This window comes from Anomaloglossus baeobatrachus, chromosome 6 (genome assembly GCF_048569485.1).
Source record: "Anomaloglossus baeobatrachus isolate aAnoBae1 chromosome 6, aAnoBae1.hap1, whole genome shotgun sequence".
In the NCBI taxonomy this organism is placed as follows: Eukaryota; Metazoa; Chordata; class Amphibia; order Anura; family Aromobatidae; genus Anomaloglossus; species Anomaloglossus baeobatrachus.
In genome coordinates, this window is record NC_134358.1 from 498111689 (window position 1) to 498131995 (window position 20307).

General features: G+C 45.6%; 1 protein-coding gene across 1 annotated transcript in view; it reads right to left on the reverse strand.

The window, feature by feature from the left end:
- LOC142243967 (uncharacterized) overlaps nucleotides 1–19332 on the reverse strand; it is a 146542-nt gene extending 127210 nt beyond the window's left edge. Inside the window, exons 1-3 of the mRNA XM_075316158.1 lie at nucleotides 19019–19332; nucleotides 18151–18301; nucleotides 17873–18024 (exon numbers count right to left, since the gene is read on the reverse strand). Coding sequence (XP_075172273.1) covers nucleotides 17873–18024; nucleotides 18151–18301; nucleotides 19019–19205 — 490 coding nt within the window. The 5' untranslated portion in view covers nucleotides 19206–19332. The remainder of the gene's footprint in view (nucleotides 1–17872; nucleotides 18025–18150; nucleotides 18302–19018) is intronic.
- Nucleotides 19333–20307: the final 975 nt, after the last annotated feature.

Consider the following 20307-nt stretch of genomic DNA (forward strand, 5'->3'; position numbering starts at 1 on the left):
ACTTCCATAACAGTTGAAAGGCACTCACTAACCCCAGTTGTAGTGGGAAAACAAGTTGAACTTCTGCAGCCGGAGACGTGTGAAAACATCTGCCACAGTGACAGAGGAGGAAGAAGCAGCAGACGCGGTTAATGGGGAGGCCAGTTGTTTGCCAGGCCCTCTACGCTGCATTTTATTGCAGCAAGTTTCTCAGAGTTTCGCTTGCTGGTTGCACATGTGCCTGCCAGTTCATGTATGTGACTCGCTCACCCCAGGGCTATGGGACACCCGGTGCCAGGCCGGACTAGTCCGGGGGTCGTCAGTGGTGGCGGGGCCCGACTCCGTGGCCCTGGTGGGTGTCAGTTAAATATGGCTGGTGAATAAAGTTTATGGTTGTCGTGACGCCACCTGTGGTTTGTGGCTATTAAGGCCCTCTTGCTGCTGGGACCAGTGGTTCGTCCCTTTTTCTGTGTGGTAGGCTGCGCAGGCCCTCTCTGGTGCTTCTCTGCTGGAGTCCACACCGGGCCCTTGGGATGCAGCTGTACCTTCAGATTGCTTCTGGGCCAGGGGGCTTGCAGCTCTCCTCCCCTCCGGATTCAGCCACCAGGGAAGGATTTTATACCCTGGTAACCACAGACTCCGATGTCTGAGTCTCTTCTGTGCCTCTCTACAAATCTTGCTTCACTGGGCCAAGCTACTCCAGCTCCAGGCCCCAGTTCCACAAGACAGCACACTCTGCGTCTGCTTCCTCTGCTTTCTCTCTACAGACTGAACACTCACTACTCCCTCAGGCCAGACTTAAGGAATGCTCCCTGGAACTCCAGGTTCAGAGCTCCCCCTGCTGGCCTAAGGGAGAAACTGCATTGAATGTTAAACTTACTGGCCAATAGACCCCCCAATTACCTCCAGGCTCAGCATCAACCCTTTGGAGGGGCAATGCTGTTGTGGCGACCAGGTCCTGGGGCGCCACACTCCCCCTTAGTTAAACTCAGTACTCCCGGACTGAAGAAACAAAACATAACATATTAGAACAGTTCATCCCATTATGGGACGCACATTTTCTTAAACGTTACAAACTTAAACAATACTATAAGAGTCCAGTGTGGCTCCCTGCCGGGTGTCCATTACACTGCTCCATGGGGGACCTGCCGCGATAAAACCCCCAATGTAGGCTCTGGGCGTGCGTCAGAGCATTGCTGACCTCACTCTATGCACGCCGGACGGGTTTTTCTTCAGGGGTGTTGAGCACACTTGGGCTAACTATGCACAATTAGAGTGTTGGCCACCCATAGTCCAGTGGCCCAATTGTCCATTTACTTAATCACCTAAAATAAAACATTACATACAAGACATTTTCACACAACTATTTACACTCTGTTAGGTATTTTACTTTCTATGTTCTATACCTTGGAGGGGGCTGTCCCCGAGTGCTACGTTGGGACCGGCGTAGCTCTGGGGTTTGTCCCTGACTACTTGGAGTGTTTGCCCCCTCCGTGTTACTGGTAGGCCTAACCCTGGCAGGTATGTGTGTTGGTTGCCTACGGGGTCTCAGATTCGCCAAGGGTACGACAGGTTCACCACTGGCAGGGGGTTGATTCTCCTGTTCTCCTGCTGGCGTGTCATCTTGTGTTGGGATGGACAGTTCCTTAGGTGGATCTGCAACCTCTTCTGTCTCCGGCTCGACCAACTGCGGGAACGTCAAGACTGGTACCACTATGGCGTTATTGATTCGGGTCCAAGTTTTGGGGAATTTTCTGAGGATTGTTTGGATCATTTCTTCCTCCTTTTCTTGAATTTGGGGACTTCCTTGTATTTCTTCTACTTCTTTTTGGATTTTGCACCGCTCAGGGCACGCCTTCAGGCGGTCTCTAGAAACTGTTTGATAGGTCTTGCCTTCATCCTTGCTTATGAGGCATACCTTACTATTGTCAAAGATGGAGGGAAAAATGGTGTAGGGTTCATTCTCCCACTGATCATCTAATTCATGCGCCCTCCGCTTTTTCTTGAGGACCTGTTCTCCAGGTACTAAGGGAGTTGCTGGGGCCGTTTGATTATAGTTCTGTTCTTGTCTCGTTCTTGCTTGGGACAGGCTCTTTTCTACGCATTCCTGAACTCTGCGGTACTACTGTTGTCGCTCTGTATCCCAATCTTCTATCTCTTGAACTGCTTCAGGTGACACAGTTCCCATCTCCAAGTCTACAGGTAACTTGCCAGGTCTTGCTCGCATCAGGTAAGCAGGGCTGCAGTTGGTCGAATTTACTGGGATATGGTTATACAGGTCTACCAGATCTGGTAACTTCTCTGGCCATTGGTTTCTTTCGTCCAGAGGTAGAGTCTTGAGCATATCAATAACCACATGGTTCATCTTCTCGCACAATCCATTGGTTTGGGGGTGGTACGGTGTTGTTCTGATTTTCTTACAACCGTACATGTTACATAACTCTTGGAACACTTCTGCCTCGAATGCAGGACCTTGATCAGTCAGTACCCTTTGAGGGTAACCGTGAGGTCGACAAAAGTATGCCTGAAACGCTCTAGCTGCTGTTCTGGCTGTCTGGTCTTTCACAGGCACTACTACCAGGAAACGAGAGTAATGATCCACAATGGTGAGGGCGTAAACATAGCCTGACCGGCTCGGTGTTAACTTCACGTGGTCCAGGGCCACCAACTCTAGGGGCTGCTTCGTGACAATTGGCTGCAGGGGAGACCTCTGGCTGGCACCATCTTTCCGCCTCAGGTTACATGGACCACAGTCTCGGCACCACTTCTCGACTGTCTTTCTCATGTGCACCCAGTAGAACCGATCACGGAGTAGGGTCTCCAACTTCTTCCACCCGAAGTGTCCTGCTTTATCATGGTAAGCTGCTAGGACCATTGGAGCATTCCTCTGTGGGACCACTATCTGCCAGACGAGTTCATTCGTTCGCCAGTTGACATATCTCTTGCATAGCTTGCCTTGGTAGGTGAACAGTCGTCCCCTCTCCTTCCACAGCTGCTGGGCTTCTTCTAGAGCATCTGGGCCAAGATGGGTCTCAGCTTGTGCTAGCTTTTCTTTGACCAATCGCACGGCCGGGTCACCATTCTGTGTCTCTTCCCAATTATGGTGGAGTTGACCGAGACCTCGTGCTGGCTCGAGCGCTTCACTCCTACAGCATGCTCACACTGGGAGACACCTTGGTGATGGAAAGCCGGTAACTCTATCTCTTCGAGTTCATCCAGGTCTTCTCCAGACTCGGGTAAGTGAGGCATTCTGGACAGCGCATCAGCATTGTTATTCTTCTTGCCAGCCCGGTACTTGATGGTAAAGTCAAAGTTAGACAGCCGGGCCATCCATCGCTGCTCCAACGCACCTAACTTGGCTGTTGCCAGATGTGTTAACGGGTTGTTGTCCGTGAAGATGGTGAACTTGGCCGATGCCAGATAGTGCTTGAAGCGTTCAGTCACTGCCCAAACAATAGCGAGGAACTCCAGCTTGAAGGAACTGTAGTTTTCTGGATTCCTTTCTGTGGGACGAAGCTTCCTACTGGCGTAAGCTATCACCTTCTCCCGGCCTCCCTGCACCTGGGACAGAACTGCTCCCAGTCCCACGTTGCTGGCGTCTGTGTACAGTACAAACGGCTGGCTGTAGTCAGGGTAGGCCAGAATTTCTTCTCCCGTGAGAGCCCCTTTCAGCCGGACCAAAGATGTTTCTATTTGACTGTTCCATTCAAATGGAGGGTTTTGCTTCTTAGCCTTCTTTGGCTGGCCCACCAGGAGATCTTGAAGAGGCGCTGCTATCTTGGTGAAACCATCAATGAACCTTCGGTAGTAGCCCACCAGCCCAAGGAACTGCCGCACCTCCTTTACCGTGGTGGGTCTTGGCCAGTCCTTGATTACGGTGACTTTCTCTGGATCAGGTGCCACACCTTTTGCGCTAGCCACATGACCCAGGTACTGTACCTTTGGCTTCAAGAGGTGACATTTGGACGGCTTTATCTTCAGGCCATACTCCAACAAGGACTCAAACACTTCTGCTAAGTGCCTCAGGTGGTCTTCGTAGGTCTTGGAGTAGACTATGACGTCATCCAGGTACAATAGCACGGTTTCAAAGTTGTGATGGCCCAAGCAGCACTCCATCAATTTCTGAAATGTCCCTGGGGCATTGCAGAGCCCGAACGGCATACAATTGAACTCGCAGAGACCCATTGGTGTCGTGAATGCAGTCTTCTCCTTGTCCGCCTCTGCCACGGGAACCTGCCAATACCCACTGGTGAGATCCAGGGTGGAGAAATAATTAGCTGATTTTAAGGCTGTTAGTGACTCTTCTATTCTGGGTAGTGGATAAGCATCTTTATGTGTAATACGGTTAATTTGTCTGTAATCTACGCACATTCTCATTGTACCATCTTTTTTCTTTACGAGCACTATTGGAGCTGCCCAGGGGCTACAACTATCTCTGATAACCCCAGCCTCCTTCATTTCCCGTAACATTTCTTTGGCACGCTGATACTGTGCTGGGGGTACATGGCGGTATCTCTCTTTAATGGGATGATGATCACCCATGGGGATTTGATGTTTAACCCCTTTTACCTGCCCAAAATCTAGGGGGTGTTTGCTAAAGACCCGCTCGTACTCCTGTACCACCCGGTAAACCCCATGCTTTTGGTGTGAGGGGGTGGAGTCGGTGCCCACATGTAATTTTTGGCACCAGTCTTCCAGCTGTCCCTTGGAGCCATTGTCTTCCACCTGGTCGGACGGGATCAAGGGTTCCACTGCTTTGATGGTATTGTTACTGACAGTGTACAGTTTTGCTACAGTGGCGTATCGGGGCAATTTGGCTTCCTCCTCCCCACAGTTCAGGACACGGACGGGCACTCTTCCCTTGCGGATGTCTGCTACCCCTCTGGCTATCAGGACTCCAGGCCTGCTGTCTAAATACACCGGTTCTACCAAGGCCTGGTAATCTTGACCCTTGAGGCCTATTGCTGCCCGACACCATATCAACATTTCACTTCTTGGGGGTATTGCAATGGGGAGGGGGTCACTTACCCTCACACTGCCAATTTCTCCTCCGGCCAGCTCTACCTGCTGCCTTCTCATCAGGGCTCTGATCTCCCTCTGTAGGGCACGCTGCTGCCCGGAGCTGGCACCTTCAGACACCTGCTGCAACAAAATTATCACTTCGGCAATACAATTTTCCATCACATTTGTACCAATGGTTAGCAGTGGGTTAGATTCCTTGCCTTGCGATCAATATCTACAATTATCATCCCCTGACAAGGCAATTCTACCCGCTCCACTTTAATAGTTACTTCCTTGTACCCAATTTGAGGCAAGGGCTGACCATTACTGGCCACAATTGTTAAATCATCATCTGGGCCATGGTCAATGTCTGAATCAGCCCAATATCTTTTGTACAGTTTATAAGGGATGGTTGTTACCTGGGACCCCGTATCCAGGAGGGCATTCAAAGGGATCCCATCCAGCACCATAGGAAGGACCGAGCGTCCTCCCACATACTTGCTGCGACTGGGGTTTGAGCCAGGCTTCCTTACACCTGGGGGTTGGCTCCTGGCCCCAGGTTTGGCCCATTTAAAGGACAGTGTCTTGCAATATGGCCCGCCTGGCTGCAGCGGCGGCAGATCGGTTGTCCCGTTGAATCATACCGGTCTGTGTCTTTTCCTCGGGTCGGCGGAATCCTCCTCTTTCGCATCCATGGGACGTCATCTGGGCTGGAGGCCAACTCGATTCTTGCAGGCGTTGGGGTCACTTGTAGAGACTGCACGGTCTTGGCAAGGGCAGCTACAGTCTTGGTCAGCTCCTGGACCTGCTGTCTGAGCTCTGCAGCGGGGTCCTTATCCAGGGACTGCGCCTCAGCCCCTGCAGCGGCTCGTGTTGCAGGCACCACCCCTGGGTACGTGATAGCAAGAGGCCAGAGGGGTACTGGGTCATTCGGTGTAGATTCTCTCAGTACCCGGATGGCCTGGTCCTTAAACTTTGCAAAGTCCAGAGCAGGGTTCTGCAGGACCATGATACGCAGCTGGGTCCTGTGGGCATCTGACAGGAGCCCCTCTATGAACTGCTCAGTTAGGAGTTTGTCTTCTTCACGTACACTCTCTGGTTCCACCTGTTTAATTGCTTTCAGGGCCTCCTGCAAGTTTAAGGCATAGTCCCTTATGCTGTCTGTGGCCCGTTGTTTGCACCCAAAGAATCTCATCTTTATTTCTGCTGCGGTGCGGGTGTCAAAAGTACTCTTTAACTTGGCCAGTATCTGGGTTGCTGTCCCTTTATCCATATCAGGCCAGGACTTCACTTCACGCTGGGCCATGCCCGCTAGCTGCCCCATTAATATGCCCACCTTCTGGCTCTCAGTCAGCGGATACACGCTAAACAAGCTGTGCAGCCTTTCTCTGAAGTCGCTCAGGGTATGTGACTCCCCGGAGTACTGCGGCAGCAATTCTGCTCCCGGGATGTATGGCATTGTGATCGGCATTACCGACGCTACAGCGGGGGCTGGGGCGACGGCGTCTGGGATTACGTCGGCCGGTGCTGCTGCGTCTTGAGCTACTACAGCCACCTGCTCTCCCTCTGTGTTGGACATTTTCCTCCCCCTTAGTGAACCTTACCAGGCTCTGTTCACTTTTCAAAATCTCTTCCGGGTAGCACGGGGTTAACGACCCTCCGCTCTGATGTCGCGCTCCTTTCGCGCTCTTTTTCGGGCACGCCCCCCTTCTTCCTGCGCTCAGCGAGGCTAATGGCGGCGGCAGTTTTCAAACAGTAACACAGTCTTTTAAGCACAGTTTCTGCAGGCGCACAGTACTCGGTGGGACTGGACACGAAATAATCCTGTTCGTGACGCCAAAATTGACTCGCCCACCCCAGGGCTATGGGACACCCGGTGCCAGGCCGGACTAGTCCGGGGGTCGTCAGTGGTGGCGGGGCCCGACTCCGTGGCCCTGGTGGGTGTCAGTTAAATATGTCTGGTGAATAAAGTTTATGGTTGTCGTGACGCTACCTGTGGTTTGCGGCTATTAAGTCGCCACTGCTGTATGGGGCCTCCGGGGCTGATGGAATGGCAGCTTGGATGGTCCTGCTCCCCATAGGTGGAGCGGTACCCCGGGGCAACAGTTGGTGCTCGTGAGAGTCTATGGTGTGATGTTGTGTGAAAAATACGGTGCAGGGCCGACAGGCAGTGAAAGAAACAGGCACAAACAGTAGTCTCTTTACCTTCTCCTCTTTTACTTGGCAACAGTTTAGTCCAGGGAGACCGTCACAGGTGGTAAAGATGATCCGGCCGGCCTGGAAGTGCCTGGGGGTGATCTCCTTGGCCAGTTGAGTATGAGGCCTACTCCCTAATCTTTCTCTTCTTCTACAGGACCCTGCACTCTGAATTTAGCAATGGCACTCTTGCTGCTGGGACCGGTGGTTCGTCCCTTTTTCTGTGTGGTAGGCTGCGCAGGCCCTCTCTAGTGCTTCTCTGCTGGAGTCCACACCGGGCCCTTGGGATGCAGCTGTACCTTCAGATTGCTTCTGGGCCAGGGGGCTTGCAGCTCTCCTGCCCTCCGGATTCGGCCACCAGGGAAGGATTTTATACCCTGGTAACCACAGACTCCGATGTCTGAGTCTCTTCTGTGCCTCTCTACAAATCTTGCTTCACTGGGCCAAGCTACTCCAGCTCCAGGCCCCAGTTCCACAAGACAGCACACTCTGCGTCTGCTTCCTCTGCTTTCTCTCTACAGACTGAACACTCACTACTCCCTCAGGCCAGACTTAAGGAATGCTCCCTGGAACTCCAGGTTCAGAGCTCCCCCTGCTGGCCTAAGGGAGAAACTGCATTGAATGTTAAACTTACTGGCCAATAGACCCCCCAATTACCTCCAGGCTCAGAATCAACCCTTTGGAGGGGCAATGCTGTTGTGGCGACCAGGTCCTGGGGCGCTACACTCCCCCTTAGTTAAACTCAGTACTCCCGGACTGAAGAAACAAAACATAACATATTAGAACAGTTCATCCCATTATGGGACGCACATTTTCTTAAACGTTACAAACTTAAACAATACTATAAGAGTCCAGTGTGGCTCCCTGCCGGGTGTCCATTACACTGCTCCATGGGGGACCCGCCGCGATAAAACCCCCAATGTAGGCTCTGGGCGTGCGTCAGAGCATTGCTGACCCCACTCTATGCACGCCGGACGGGTTTTTCTTCAGGGGTGTTGAGCACACTGGGGCTAACTATGTACAATCCAGTCCAGTGGCCCAATTGTCCATTTACTTAATCACCTAAAATAAAACATTACATACAAGACATTTTCACACAACTATTTACACTCTGTTAGGTATTTTACTTTCTATGTTCTATACCTTGGAGGGGGCTGTCCCCGAGTGCTACGTTGGGACGTTGTAGTAGTCAAATTATCGCAATTTCTGCTTCTACTGAGTCATCTTTTACAAAGTTGGCAGATAACGTGAGTTGGGTCATCTTTTGCAGTCTCAAAGATGCTTGCGATGCCGAGCGCGATAGTACCCGCCCCCGTCGCAGCAGCGATATCTTGTGATCGCTGCCGTAGCGAACATTATCACTACGGCAGCTTCACATGCACTCACCTGCCCTGCGACGTCGCTCTGGCCGGCGAACCGCCTCCTTCCTAAGGGGGCGGGTCGTGCGGCGTCACAGTGACGTCACACGGCAGGAGGCCAATAGAAGCGGAGAGGCGGAGATGAGCCCACCTCCGTCGTTCCGCATAGCCAGCGTGAGCCACGGTGACGCAGGTAAGCTGATGTTCCTCGCTCCTCCGGCTGCCGCAGGGGAACGAGGAACAACATCATACCGTCGCTGCCGCGCAATTATGAAAATGTCGGACACTACACCATTGATACGATTACAACGCTTTTGTGCTCGTTAATCGTATCAAAAACGCTTTACACACTACTATATCGACAGCGACGCCGGATGTGCGTCACTTTCGATTTGACCCCACCGACATCGCAGCTGCGATGTCGTAGTGTGCAAAGTACCCCTTAGGGTAATTAGGGTGCCATCTCTGAGGACTCTATTGTATGTGATGTTGAAGTGGAGGAAGAGGAGGAGAGGACAGTGCTTGCCAACTACTGTAACACATGCTCTTTCTGGCCCTCATGTAAAAGTTGTACCACTGTGCAGCTGCCAAAGAAAGGGAATTAGGTAGCCCATCCGGTACCAGACGTTGTGAGCTGTCTTTGGATAGGACAAGCCAGTGTTTGTTCAGTAGAGATTTCTGTAACATTAGTGCCTACCCCACGTACACATCCAACACCATGCATATTCCCCTTTCCACCGTGACTGCAGGATTTCCCACTCATGTGTGATATACCCTTCCCCTCTTTTAACCATCTGTTTCACAACCCTAGGCCCGCACCTGTCAGTCACCTGTCACTAAATTAGCAATGACTATTTAGATGATGAAATAGCAATTTTGGGCTGGACGAAAAAAATTACCACTGTTTGATGATGAAACGGCAATTTTGGGCTGGGTCATAAATTTGGCACTATTTAGATGATGATATAGCAATTTTGGGCTGGACTACACAATTACCACTATTTAGATGATGAAATGGCAATTTTTGGTGGATCACAGATTTTGCAATCTCTAGATGATAAAATATCAATTTTTGGAAGGACCACACAATTAGCAATCACTAAATGATGCAATGCCGATTTGTGGCACACATCGTTCCCTGCACTGCATGCCCCTGCACTTCTCTATTCTACACTATCACCTTCCTAACTATCTCAACTACCTAAAAATTAAACTCTATAGCTAAGCTAACTGTCTAGCAGCAGCAGCGGCGGCAACACCGTCCCTAAGCTGTAGCAATCACAAAATGGCGTTGACACTGCATGTCTGCAGACATGTGACTAAGGGTGGCTTTACATGCTGCGATATCCGGCCTGATATCGCTAGCATGCGACCCACCCCCATCGTTTGTGCGAAACGGGCATATCGCTGCCCGTCGCGCACAAAATCTGGCACCCCGTCACACAGACCTACCTGCATAGCGACGTTGCTGTGACCGGCGTACCGCCTCCTTTCTAAGGGGGTGGCCTGTTCAGCGTCACAGCGACGTCACCCAATGAAAGCGGAGGGGCGGAGATGAGCGGGACGTAACATCCCGCCCACCTCCTTCCTTCCGCATTGTGGTCGGAGGCAGGTAAGGAGATGTTCCTCGTTCCTGCGGCGTCACATGTAGCGATGTGTGCTGCCGCAGGAACGAGGAACAACATCGCCCCAGCAACTGGCAGCGGACCCCCATGTCAACGAGGAGTGATTTTGGACGTTTTTGCAACGATCCAAAATCGCTCCTAGGAGTCACACGCTACGACATCGCTACAGCAGCCGGATGTGCGTCACAAAATCCGTGACCCCAACGAGATCGCTGTAGCGAAATCGTAGCGTGTAAAGCCCGCTTTAGGCAGTCTGAACGTTGTGGAAATTTTCGGTGCCCTAATTGGCTGCTGGAACATCCACACATAAAGTTAAGATAAAAAAAACAAACAGTCCGCCGCTCCTCTGGCCTCTCCCTACCCCATCCCCTCATCAAACACTCATCATACAGCACCACAATTCTAGCCAAAGTGATAATAAGGAAGACCAAAGGCATTAGTGCAACCGCGAACAGTTACCGAAACAAAATTGATCTTTGCCAATTTTTGATAAAAAGTGCATGTGAATCCGAGCCAAGGCTAGTGCCGAATTTAAAATTGGCGAAGAACTTCGAAGAGGTTCGCTCACTATTAGTCATCACCAATTGTTTGTGGTATTATTTCATTGAAAGGATTGTATATAACGATAAGTCTTTATCATGTGATGCATCCTCTTTAATGACTACACAATAAGCTAACATGTTTTGCAATGCATTGTTAAAATAAAAGGAAACATTTGCTACAAGTATTGACTGAACTGTGCCATTCAGATAACAAATAGGACCTGAATGATGGATTGCATATAGGGAAAGAAAATTCCCTTAGCACTGTGGTTCTCTCAAATTCCTGGAGAAAGAAAGTGGAAATACAAATGTGTAGATATCTAGACACACATGACACATAATAGATAAATAGTCACCTTTTGAAAAATAGTAAAAGAGGCAACTAGCATCTTAAATATACTCATAAAAAGACGGCACAGTCGTGATAATTACAATGGACATCAAAGATTTTGCTTAATGTACATTTTTGGGTGAATCTTATGTAATTTGAGCTGCTGATTCCAAAAATCACCTTGAATTTTTACTGTTTCCAGGCCATTTGTCTACAATTTTCAGTTTGAGCGATTTTTTTTTACCCATTATTTCAGGTTCATGTATTGTCCATATGAAATGTGCTGTTTTGTAATTTAAAGGCAAGAAAAGCAAACCAAGCAAAGGCATGAATTCCTTGCATTTCATTGAATTTGCAAAAGTTCAGTATAGTTGTTTCAGACTATGCACACCTACACACGTCTCTAGACACGTCTAGACACGTCTTCTAAACACTTCTAGACACGTCTTCTAGACACGTCTTCTAGACACGTCTGGATGCTGCCTGCAGAGGTTGTAAAATCTACTTGCAAAAATTCTGCAAGTTAATTCAAATCCCAGGAGCAATAAACTACTACAGTATGATCTGATTTAGCTAAAATATCTGTGTGTTGGAACAGTCACGATACTGTCACGCTCCCCGGCTCCCCTGCTAGGCTCCCCGGCTCCCCTGCCATGCTCCCCGGCTCCCCTGCCTTGCTTATTGGCTCCTCTGCCACGCTTCCCCACTCTCAGGTCGCTCTCCGCCGTTCCCGTGCCAGGCTTCCCGGTCCCCCGCTCCACAGCCTTCCTGCTCCATCGCCTGCGGTCCCCAGGCAGCCCGGTCCCCGCTCCCGGCGCCCGTCGGCAACTCGGCCCCAGCCCGGCTCTCCTGCCTCCTGTTCACCGCTCCCTGCTCTGGCTTCTGGCACCCGGGCCTCGCGCATGCGCATTAGGGCGTGCGCGCGGTCATTGACCCTCTCTTAAAGGGTCAGTGTCCTCCAACAGGATATTGAAGAATCAGGTACAGGGTATATAGGGGAATCCTTTCCAAGTGGGCGGGGCCTGTTCTTCGTGTTTTGCTAAGCTAGGAGTCAGGTCTCCTTGTGTCTTGCGGTATACTTACCTATCTCTCTCCTAGAGCCGTTCCTGCCTCGCCATCCGGTCCTGACGATTCCCGAACCCCGAACGGTGACTGTCCGCCATCCCGTCAGTCCATACCATCTCTGATCCCTGTGGTGACCCGTCTTCTCGCTCCGTCGGTTCCGGACTCTGCCTGACAACATCTCGGCCTCCGAACCTGAGCTCCGTCACCCGGACTACCTTCGGTGACTCCGTGGTCCCAGGGACTTCTACACTCCACTCCTTTGAACGGACTGTCCTGCTACCTGTAGTGCTCCGGCTACCGGACCCCTTGCCTTCAGTGAGGTGTTCGGCCCAGTGGATCCACCTCCTGGGTCTGCCCGTCCACCTGGCCCTAACAGTTACTGTCTTTTACATTTGGGGAGAGTACATGCTTAAGGCTGGGGCCACACGGGTAATACAGCGATCCCCTCGCATGACACTCGACTCACGCTGCCAGTACAGCAGAGCCGAGTGTCATGTGAGTGTCCCTGCGCCTGAGGTCCGACCGTGCGAGCGGACCTAAGCTGCAGGGGACGGGCCGGTGCTGTGGAGGGGAGGGAGGGATTTATCTCCCTCTCTCCTCTGTAGCCAGCTATTGCCATTCTCGCACTGCACTCGCAGTACACCGGTGTCCGCGAGTACAGTGTGAATGCAGTGTGAGAGAAAGAGTCTCGCATTACAATCACAGCATGCTGTGATTGTTTTCTCGGTCCGATTAGGGCTGAGAAAATAATCGCTCATGTGTGCTGATACACTGGCTAATATTGCTTCGAGTGGAATGCGATTTTTTATCGTAGTCCACTTGCACCGATTTTCATGCCGTGTGGCTTAGGCCTAAGCTGCAAAGATGCACCATGACAGCTCTCATCATGAACGTATGAGCTGTACTTTGGATGCAAAATTGGCGATCAGGGCAAATCCTGAGCTCATCACATCTGCTTGCAAAATTTAAAGATGTGCTGTTGATCTTAGAGGTTGGCTGAGATGTACTCCTAAGTCAATGCCATTTGTTGTTCCAATGAAATGGCAGGAACAGAAGGATCATGAGACCAACTGTTACTTCTGTCTAACCAATGTCTTTAATTTTTCTGCTAGGAATACAAAAATCATTAAACACCCCAATTTGTCTTCAGCTATGAGACCAGTGCCACATGATGAAACTCTTCAAGAACCAAAGCCACCAGAGCTACTTCAGTCTATCGATCAGAGATTGGGAATGATGCTGATTCAGACTTTGAGCACTGTGTGTCTGGTGAGCTTCATCTTATAACACAGCTAGAAGTAAATTACTTGATCCGGAACACGTTCATCAAAATAAAGCAGTTATTGACTTCAAGACTTCAAGGATGGCATTTGCTGTTACCTGGTACAAACTTTTCTGTCTTTTGAAGCCACCAAGATGACTTAAAACAGTTTTTGAACAGGTTGACAACCTGCGCTTCTGCACCGACATTGATGGGTTGTTTGCAGCTTTAGGCTTCTGCCACACTCACGTTTAAAAAACGTACGTGTGCTGTAGTCCGTTTTTTGTGTCCGTGTTCAATATTTTCTGTCCGTTTTTCCCCTCCGTGTAGTGTCCGTATGCATATTGTGTGTCATACGTGTGTACGTGTGTGCATTTTCCTGTGCGTGAAATACGTCAGTGTGTGTTCCGTGAGCAGTCCGTTTTTTGTGCGTGTTTAACATGTTTCACACATTGAGATAATGGTGATCAGTTGGAATTAAATGACACATAGGTGTATGTGATTAGGACATAAATATAAGTTACCTATAAACTGTTTCCTGCTTGTATTCTGCCTTGGAGCACCTATGTGTTGTGACAAATTTTTGGCAGTGCCATTATCCACGGAGGCCTTAGTGTTTTTATGTTGGATTATATCTCGTCGTTTTGGCGTTAGACGGCACATGTTGCAATATGATAATGTAAGAAGAAACAGATTGTGGGTGCATCCACTAATCATGATGCGGCCTATGCATGGTCATTTCCATACTTTATTTTTTGAGTTACGGAATTTCCCAGATAAGTTTTTTTCATACTGCCGTTTGTCAGTTGAGAGTTTTGATTACTTACTAAATATTTTACGACCTCATTTGCAACATCAGGACACTTGGATGCGGCTTTCCATTTCCCCTGAGGAGAGATTTATGGTGACTCTGAGGTATAATATTTTTTTTGTATTCTTTTTTAAATGTGTTAGGTTTCACATTGAAATGTGTAATTGATATTTCTTGATCTAATCTCTGTTTTTAATCAATGTTTGTGGTTTTTTTGGTTTGCTTTTCTTTAAAAAAACATATTGATAATTGAAAATCATTGTTTGTCTTGTTTTCATAGATTCTTGGCGACTGGTCAATCTTTTAGTGCGTTACATTTTGATTTTTTGTTGGGGAGATCAACCATTGCCGTTATAGTACGTCACACATGCGACATGATATGGCAACATTTAAAAGACCAAATGATGCCTCAGCCAAACAGACAAGATTGGTTGAAAATCTCTAAGGGCTTCAAGGACTCTGTGGACTTTCCTAACTGCATAGGAGCTTTGGATGGCAAGCATTTCAGAGTTAAAAAACCACCAAACTCTGGTTCCCGTTATTTCAATTTTCATAAGTTTTTTTCGGTTGTTATTTTGGCATTGGTTGACACAGAATACCGTTTTATTTATGCTGACATTGGGGCCTATGGTAGTGCCTCAGATGCCCGTATTTTCCGTTCATCAAGATTAGCCCAACGCCTGCAAGAAAATTCATTATTGATCCCACCCCCAGTTGCCCTACCTGGTACATCTGGACCGTTGGCACCATATGTGATGGTAGCAGATGCAGGATTTGCATTATCCAAACATGTTATGCGACCATATCAAAGGAGATCAATTGATGACAGGAAACAGTACTTTAATTATCGGCTAACTAAAGCAAGACGTTATGTGGAGTGTGCATTTGGTATATTAGCTAACAAATGGCGCATTTATCACACAACTATTCAGTTGCAGCCAAACTCTGTCAAATCTGTCATCAAGGCTACCATAGTGCTTCACAATTTCTGTCGGATACATGAAGGAGGAACTTATGTTGATGATGAATTTCAGATAAACCATGTTGTTAATCCAACAGGTGAACCTATGTCTCATAATTCCGTGACATCTGGATTACAAATTAGAAAATTATTTACTGATTACTTTAATTGTTTTGATGCTAATAATAATAATGATGTTTGTTAAAATTTTAATGGCAATTTTTGATTGACAATGTATTTTTTTTCACTTAGACGAAAATGTCTACTTAGTTTAAAAAATCTAAGAGCTTAAAGCTTACTTGTATTAAAGTGAAAATGCGTTAATATTTTAAATAGCCACTGGGTTAAATACACAGATTAACAGTTCAGGACAGCAGTATTGCGCAATGCATGCTGTCATGGAATGAATCGTTCCTGACATGCTGATGTCTGTTTATCTATAAATGTATTTCAGCATGCCATTGCAAGTGAGGTCCATGGCTTGTGGGACCTGAATTGGATTGACCGCACATATGACTCCTGTTTTGAGTCTATGATCTTTGCATATGATGAACTTTTTGGACTCATTTTTTATGAGATCTGAGATGTAATTGCCACAATTATAAGCTCCCCTGATGAGTTTGCTTTTCTAACGAAACGCGTTGGGAGGTACAATTTCATAATCATGAGGTTCCGCCAGGAGGATGCCTGAACCCATTCGAATTTAATATGTGGTATATCAGAATTTGGTGAGATAATTCCAATTCTTTATTTATCAGTGGACTTTATGAAACTGGCACCTGATTCATGGGCAAAAAGTTCCACTTTATATTAGCGGTAATAATCTACTTGTGGTTTGCATTGAACTCTTGAAAAGTAGGAGGGGCCAAACCTATTCTTGTATTGTTTGTTTGTTTGTCAGTGAGGATTATCCTCATTTTTATGAATAATTTAATTAAAAGTTAAATTTTAAAGAATTTTTCTCGCATATGGTGACCCTATTGCGCAATACTGCTGTCCTGAACTGAAAATGCGTTAATCAACAACTTACATTTCTGTTAACAACATGGATTTCTGAATGTTGTATGTATGTGTTTGTAAATTTCTGTGTTAGTATCATGATTTTTTTTTTGTTTAAAATTACACAATTAATAATGTTAATCGTCTATGGAAAAAATGCAATATTATATATACATTAAAAAAAGAAACAGAATATTTATTTTTAAAACATATTTTTTTATTAATAATATGCCTATTATTCCAAAAAGTAATGATGTTCTTTTTTAGTTTCCAAATAAAAAAAAAAAATCTTGCTCATCTTCTGGAAACTTTTACAAAATTAACATTTGTTTTTTTTCTTAAAAAATTTTTCATATACTTTACTTAAAATAGTACACTTGCAAAAATTTTTGTATTGCTTACAATGTTGTTAAATTTTCGACCAATTATGTTGGTCTCATGTTGGACATTTACATAGACATAATAATTGTAAACTTTGTTTTTAGAATATAAGAACTCATCTACCCATCAAATTGGTTTGGTACAAATGTGTTCATAAAAAATTAAACATATCCATCACATAAAACATATATGTCATCCGGCACAAAATATAATCACACATGCCTTTTTTTGTATTTTTAAGACTCTGAGTTTAAACATTTTTGGCAAACCCAATTTTTTTTTTTTTGGCCCATTCATCATATTTGTTGGTTGAATGTAAAGATTAACAAAAATGTGTATCATAAGTCTACAAGATCTTCTAGGGAAGTAACCTGAGTGTTGCTGAGTATGTTGTTTTGGGTGGCCTCAGAAATAGTATTTTCAGGAATGGAAGCAGTTGTTTGCTGAACAACATTCCTATTACTAACTACAGTAGTGTGTGGAACAGTCTGTTGCATGCTTGTTTGGCCCAACACATTGCCTGTTGTTAAGTACACCTGTGGGTCTACATGGGTAAGTGGGTATTGTGTGTATGTTGTTGACCTTGAGGATAGTTGACTGATGTTTGTAAGTGTGGTGTAGGTAACATAGTTGAGATTGGATAATGAGGCATCATGAATGATTGTGGGTATGTTGAACCAGGAAACAAGTTAGGTAAAGCACCAATATTTGTGGGTTGAGTAAAGTAACTAGTACTTGGAGTGGGTTGTAAATTCATATAGTTTATGGGTTGCTGTGAGGTTGCACTTTGTACAGTGCTTAAGGCGCCAGTATTGGTTGAAACATACCCTTGTCTAATTGGTGTTGGGAATACCGTACTTGAAGCAATAGAAGGTTGACCAGATTGTTGTAATACTGGATTAGTGACAATTACTGTTGCCATTGTTGTTTGTGTTGAAATGGTATTTTGATTGTCTGTTGTGTTTGGGACTGTATGTTGTTGCATAATGGTACGCCAATTTTCTATGGCCTCATAAACTCTCACTGGTTCCTGTTCTGCCTGACTAGCTGAAAGTAGGGTCAGCATAGCAGCACGTACACGTTCCTGCCTATCGGATGCAATTTTGGTTAAGCTAGTAGATAAAGACCGACAAAAACGCTCGGCATCTGTTTCTGGAATTAAAGTGTTCATTATGTGAATAATGCGTGTGTCAATTATTTCCGGTAAGGATCTCATGTCCTCAGGTCTGCGGATTCTTCTTGCACGGAGAGGTTGTGGTGCAAAATGTGGAAGTACATTTGTTTATGTTGATTGTGTTGCTGGTGTGGTTGTTTGTTGTGTTGATGAGCCTTGGGTGTTGGTTTGTGCACTCTCTGTCCCACCCTCATGTGATTCAGTTGCTGCTGCTGCATCTTGTTGAATCTCTTGATTTTCACTGTCTTCTCTGCCAGGTTCTTGTTCTGATGCTGAGGTGGCTGTAGCAGAGGGACCAGCTGTTGGTTGTTCATCAGAATCGTCTAGATTATCCTCCGTTCTATATTAAATTAGATAACATATTACAATCATTACATTTATATTTTTAAAATTACCTTCAGAAAATAAAGAAATTTTAAAGAAAAATTATTGAAAAAAAAAAAAAAATATATAACAAAAAACTTACTGTGTTACTTCTAAGATGGGTGCTAGGAAGCTTATTTGTTCATAGTAAACATATCTGCGTTTGCGGCCTTGGCTGGATGAGGATGGTATAGGGTTGTACTCCCTTCGGTACTGATCACGTGCTGAACGCCAACGCCTTTTTACCAAGTCAACTGTTGAATTTAAAAAAATATGTCACTTGCAACATTCAGCATAATTCTGCACACATTAATGATAATAATGTTTGCTAAATGTAATATACAATTTTAAATAATAAAGGTGGACTAGTACATTAGAGGAAAATACATTATTTAAGATATTCTTCACTAAAAAGCATTTTTATACATTCACACATAACAAAATAATATTTCTCTGGAATTATCTTGGAAGTAATTGTGATATAGATTTTAAAAAGGTAGGTTTTTTTATAAACAAGAAAAATTTGTAAAAAAAATTGAGAAATATTATTTTATTAATTTAGGTCATGATATTGAAATGTTATTAAAAAAAAATAAAAAAATAAAAAAAAACCATCCAGAATTAACCAAACATGATTAGAAATTGGGATACAAAAATTAGACTATTAAAACATGGAATTGAAATTCACATGACAGTTTTATCTGTTAATTAATTAACTTCATGAAGAATTCAAAATCATATTTCAAATTAAAGTTTACTTTGAATTTTTGAAGTTTTGTAAAGTTAGGTAACATTTATAAAAATTTAACATTAACTCAATAAATAGATTATTACATATAACAATTCTTCACGAAGTTAATTTTACTAAAAAAAAACATTACAATAACAAAACATTCACAGTTTGAAATTATAAAAAAAAAAAAGAAATATATATTAAAAAAAAACCTCGAAAAAAAAATAAAAACACTTACCATATTTAGCACGCTTTGAAGGCGAACATCTATCCCATGCATTATTGGGGTACACTTCCTCAGCAACTTGAAGCCAATGGCGGTCAACTGTCAGTCTGTCATGGTAACCATCAACACGTGTATCCCATAATGGTGGGTGAGTCTCGACAGCTGATATCAGTTTCTCCGTGTCCACCCGTGGAGCCATTATTATATTTGGAAGCAGAAATTGTGGTCAAAAAAGTTCTTTCACTACACAGAACTACAACTGCTTGCTTGCTCACTCCTTCTGCAAATGCAAAGTAAGTTTTGAGCAAAAAAAATATGTTAGCTACGCCACCTGAAAGTATTTGAAATTGTAACAACCTTGATTTTTAAAACACGGACACGGACCACACGGATAGCATACGGAGGCCATCCGTATCACGTACGTGCAAACACGGACCCATAGGATTTAATGGATCCGTGAGGACGTTATGCCGGGGGAAAACGGACATGTCAGCGCTTTTTCGGCACGGTCAAACGTAGGCACGGAACGGACACACGCTCCGTGCCAAAACACTGACGTGAGGCTATTTATATTAAAAGGACTGTGTCAACATAAGCACGTGTCTCCGGTACGTGTAAAAAATGCCAAACACGTACCGGAGGCACGGATGTGTGTTGCAGGCCTTAGGTTGTGAGAATGAGCCGAAACACTGGCATTTCTTTATTGACTCATTAGTACTAAGCCTCAAGGCTGTCTTGTTACACAATGGCATATTCCTCCTTCAATACCTGTTGGCTATGTTGCACACATTAAAGACATATAAGAGAACATGGAATTGTTGTTGAAATACATCAAGTGCAGCAACTACAACTTGAAAATCTGTAGAGATTTAAAAGTAGTAACACCGCTGCTTGGATTACAGCTTGGATATACCAAGTACTGATGTTTCATTTGTGAATGAGGAGTTAAAGTAGCCCTGGCACACCGTTTATTTCCCAATAATAATGAAGGAAATGAAAGTCTCTTTTGTATTTTTATTGAAGAAGATGATACAGATGCAGAAAGTCCGCCTATGACAACGTTTCGGCCTTCATTATGGCCTTCATCTGGTCGGACAGACTGACTGGACAAGTTAGGGTTCCCAGAGGGACGAAGAAAAATTACAATACTGGTAGGGATGGTAGGTAAAGGGAATGCGTGAATCATCTATTTGTGGATAGACTTGTAAACCTTATAGGATGATTGCGGAGTCCCGTCAATATTTCAGTTTAAACTTTATGAGCATATTCTATGATGCAGAAATCACACTTCGCTCTATACG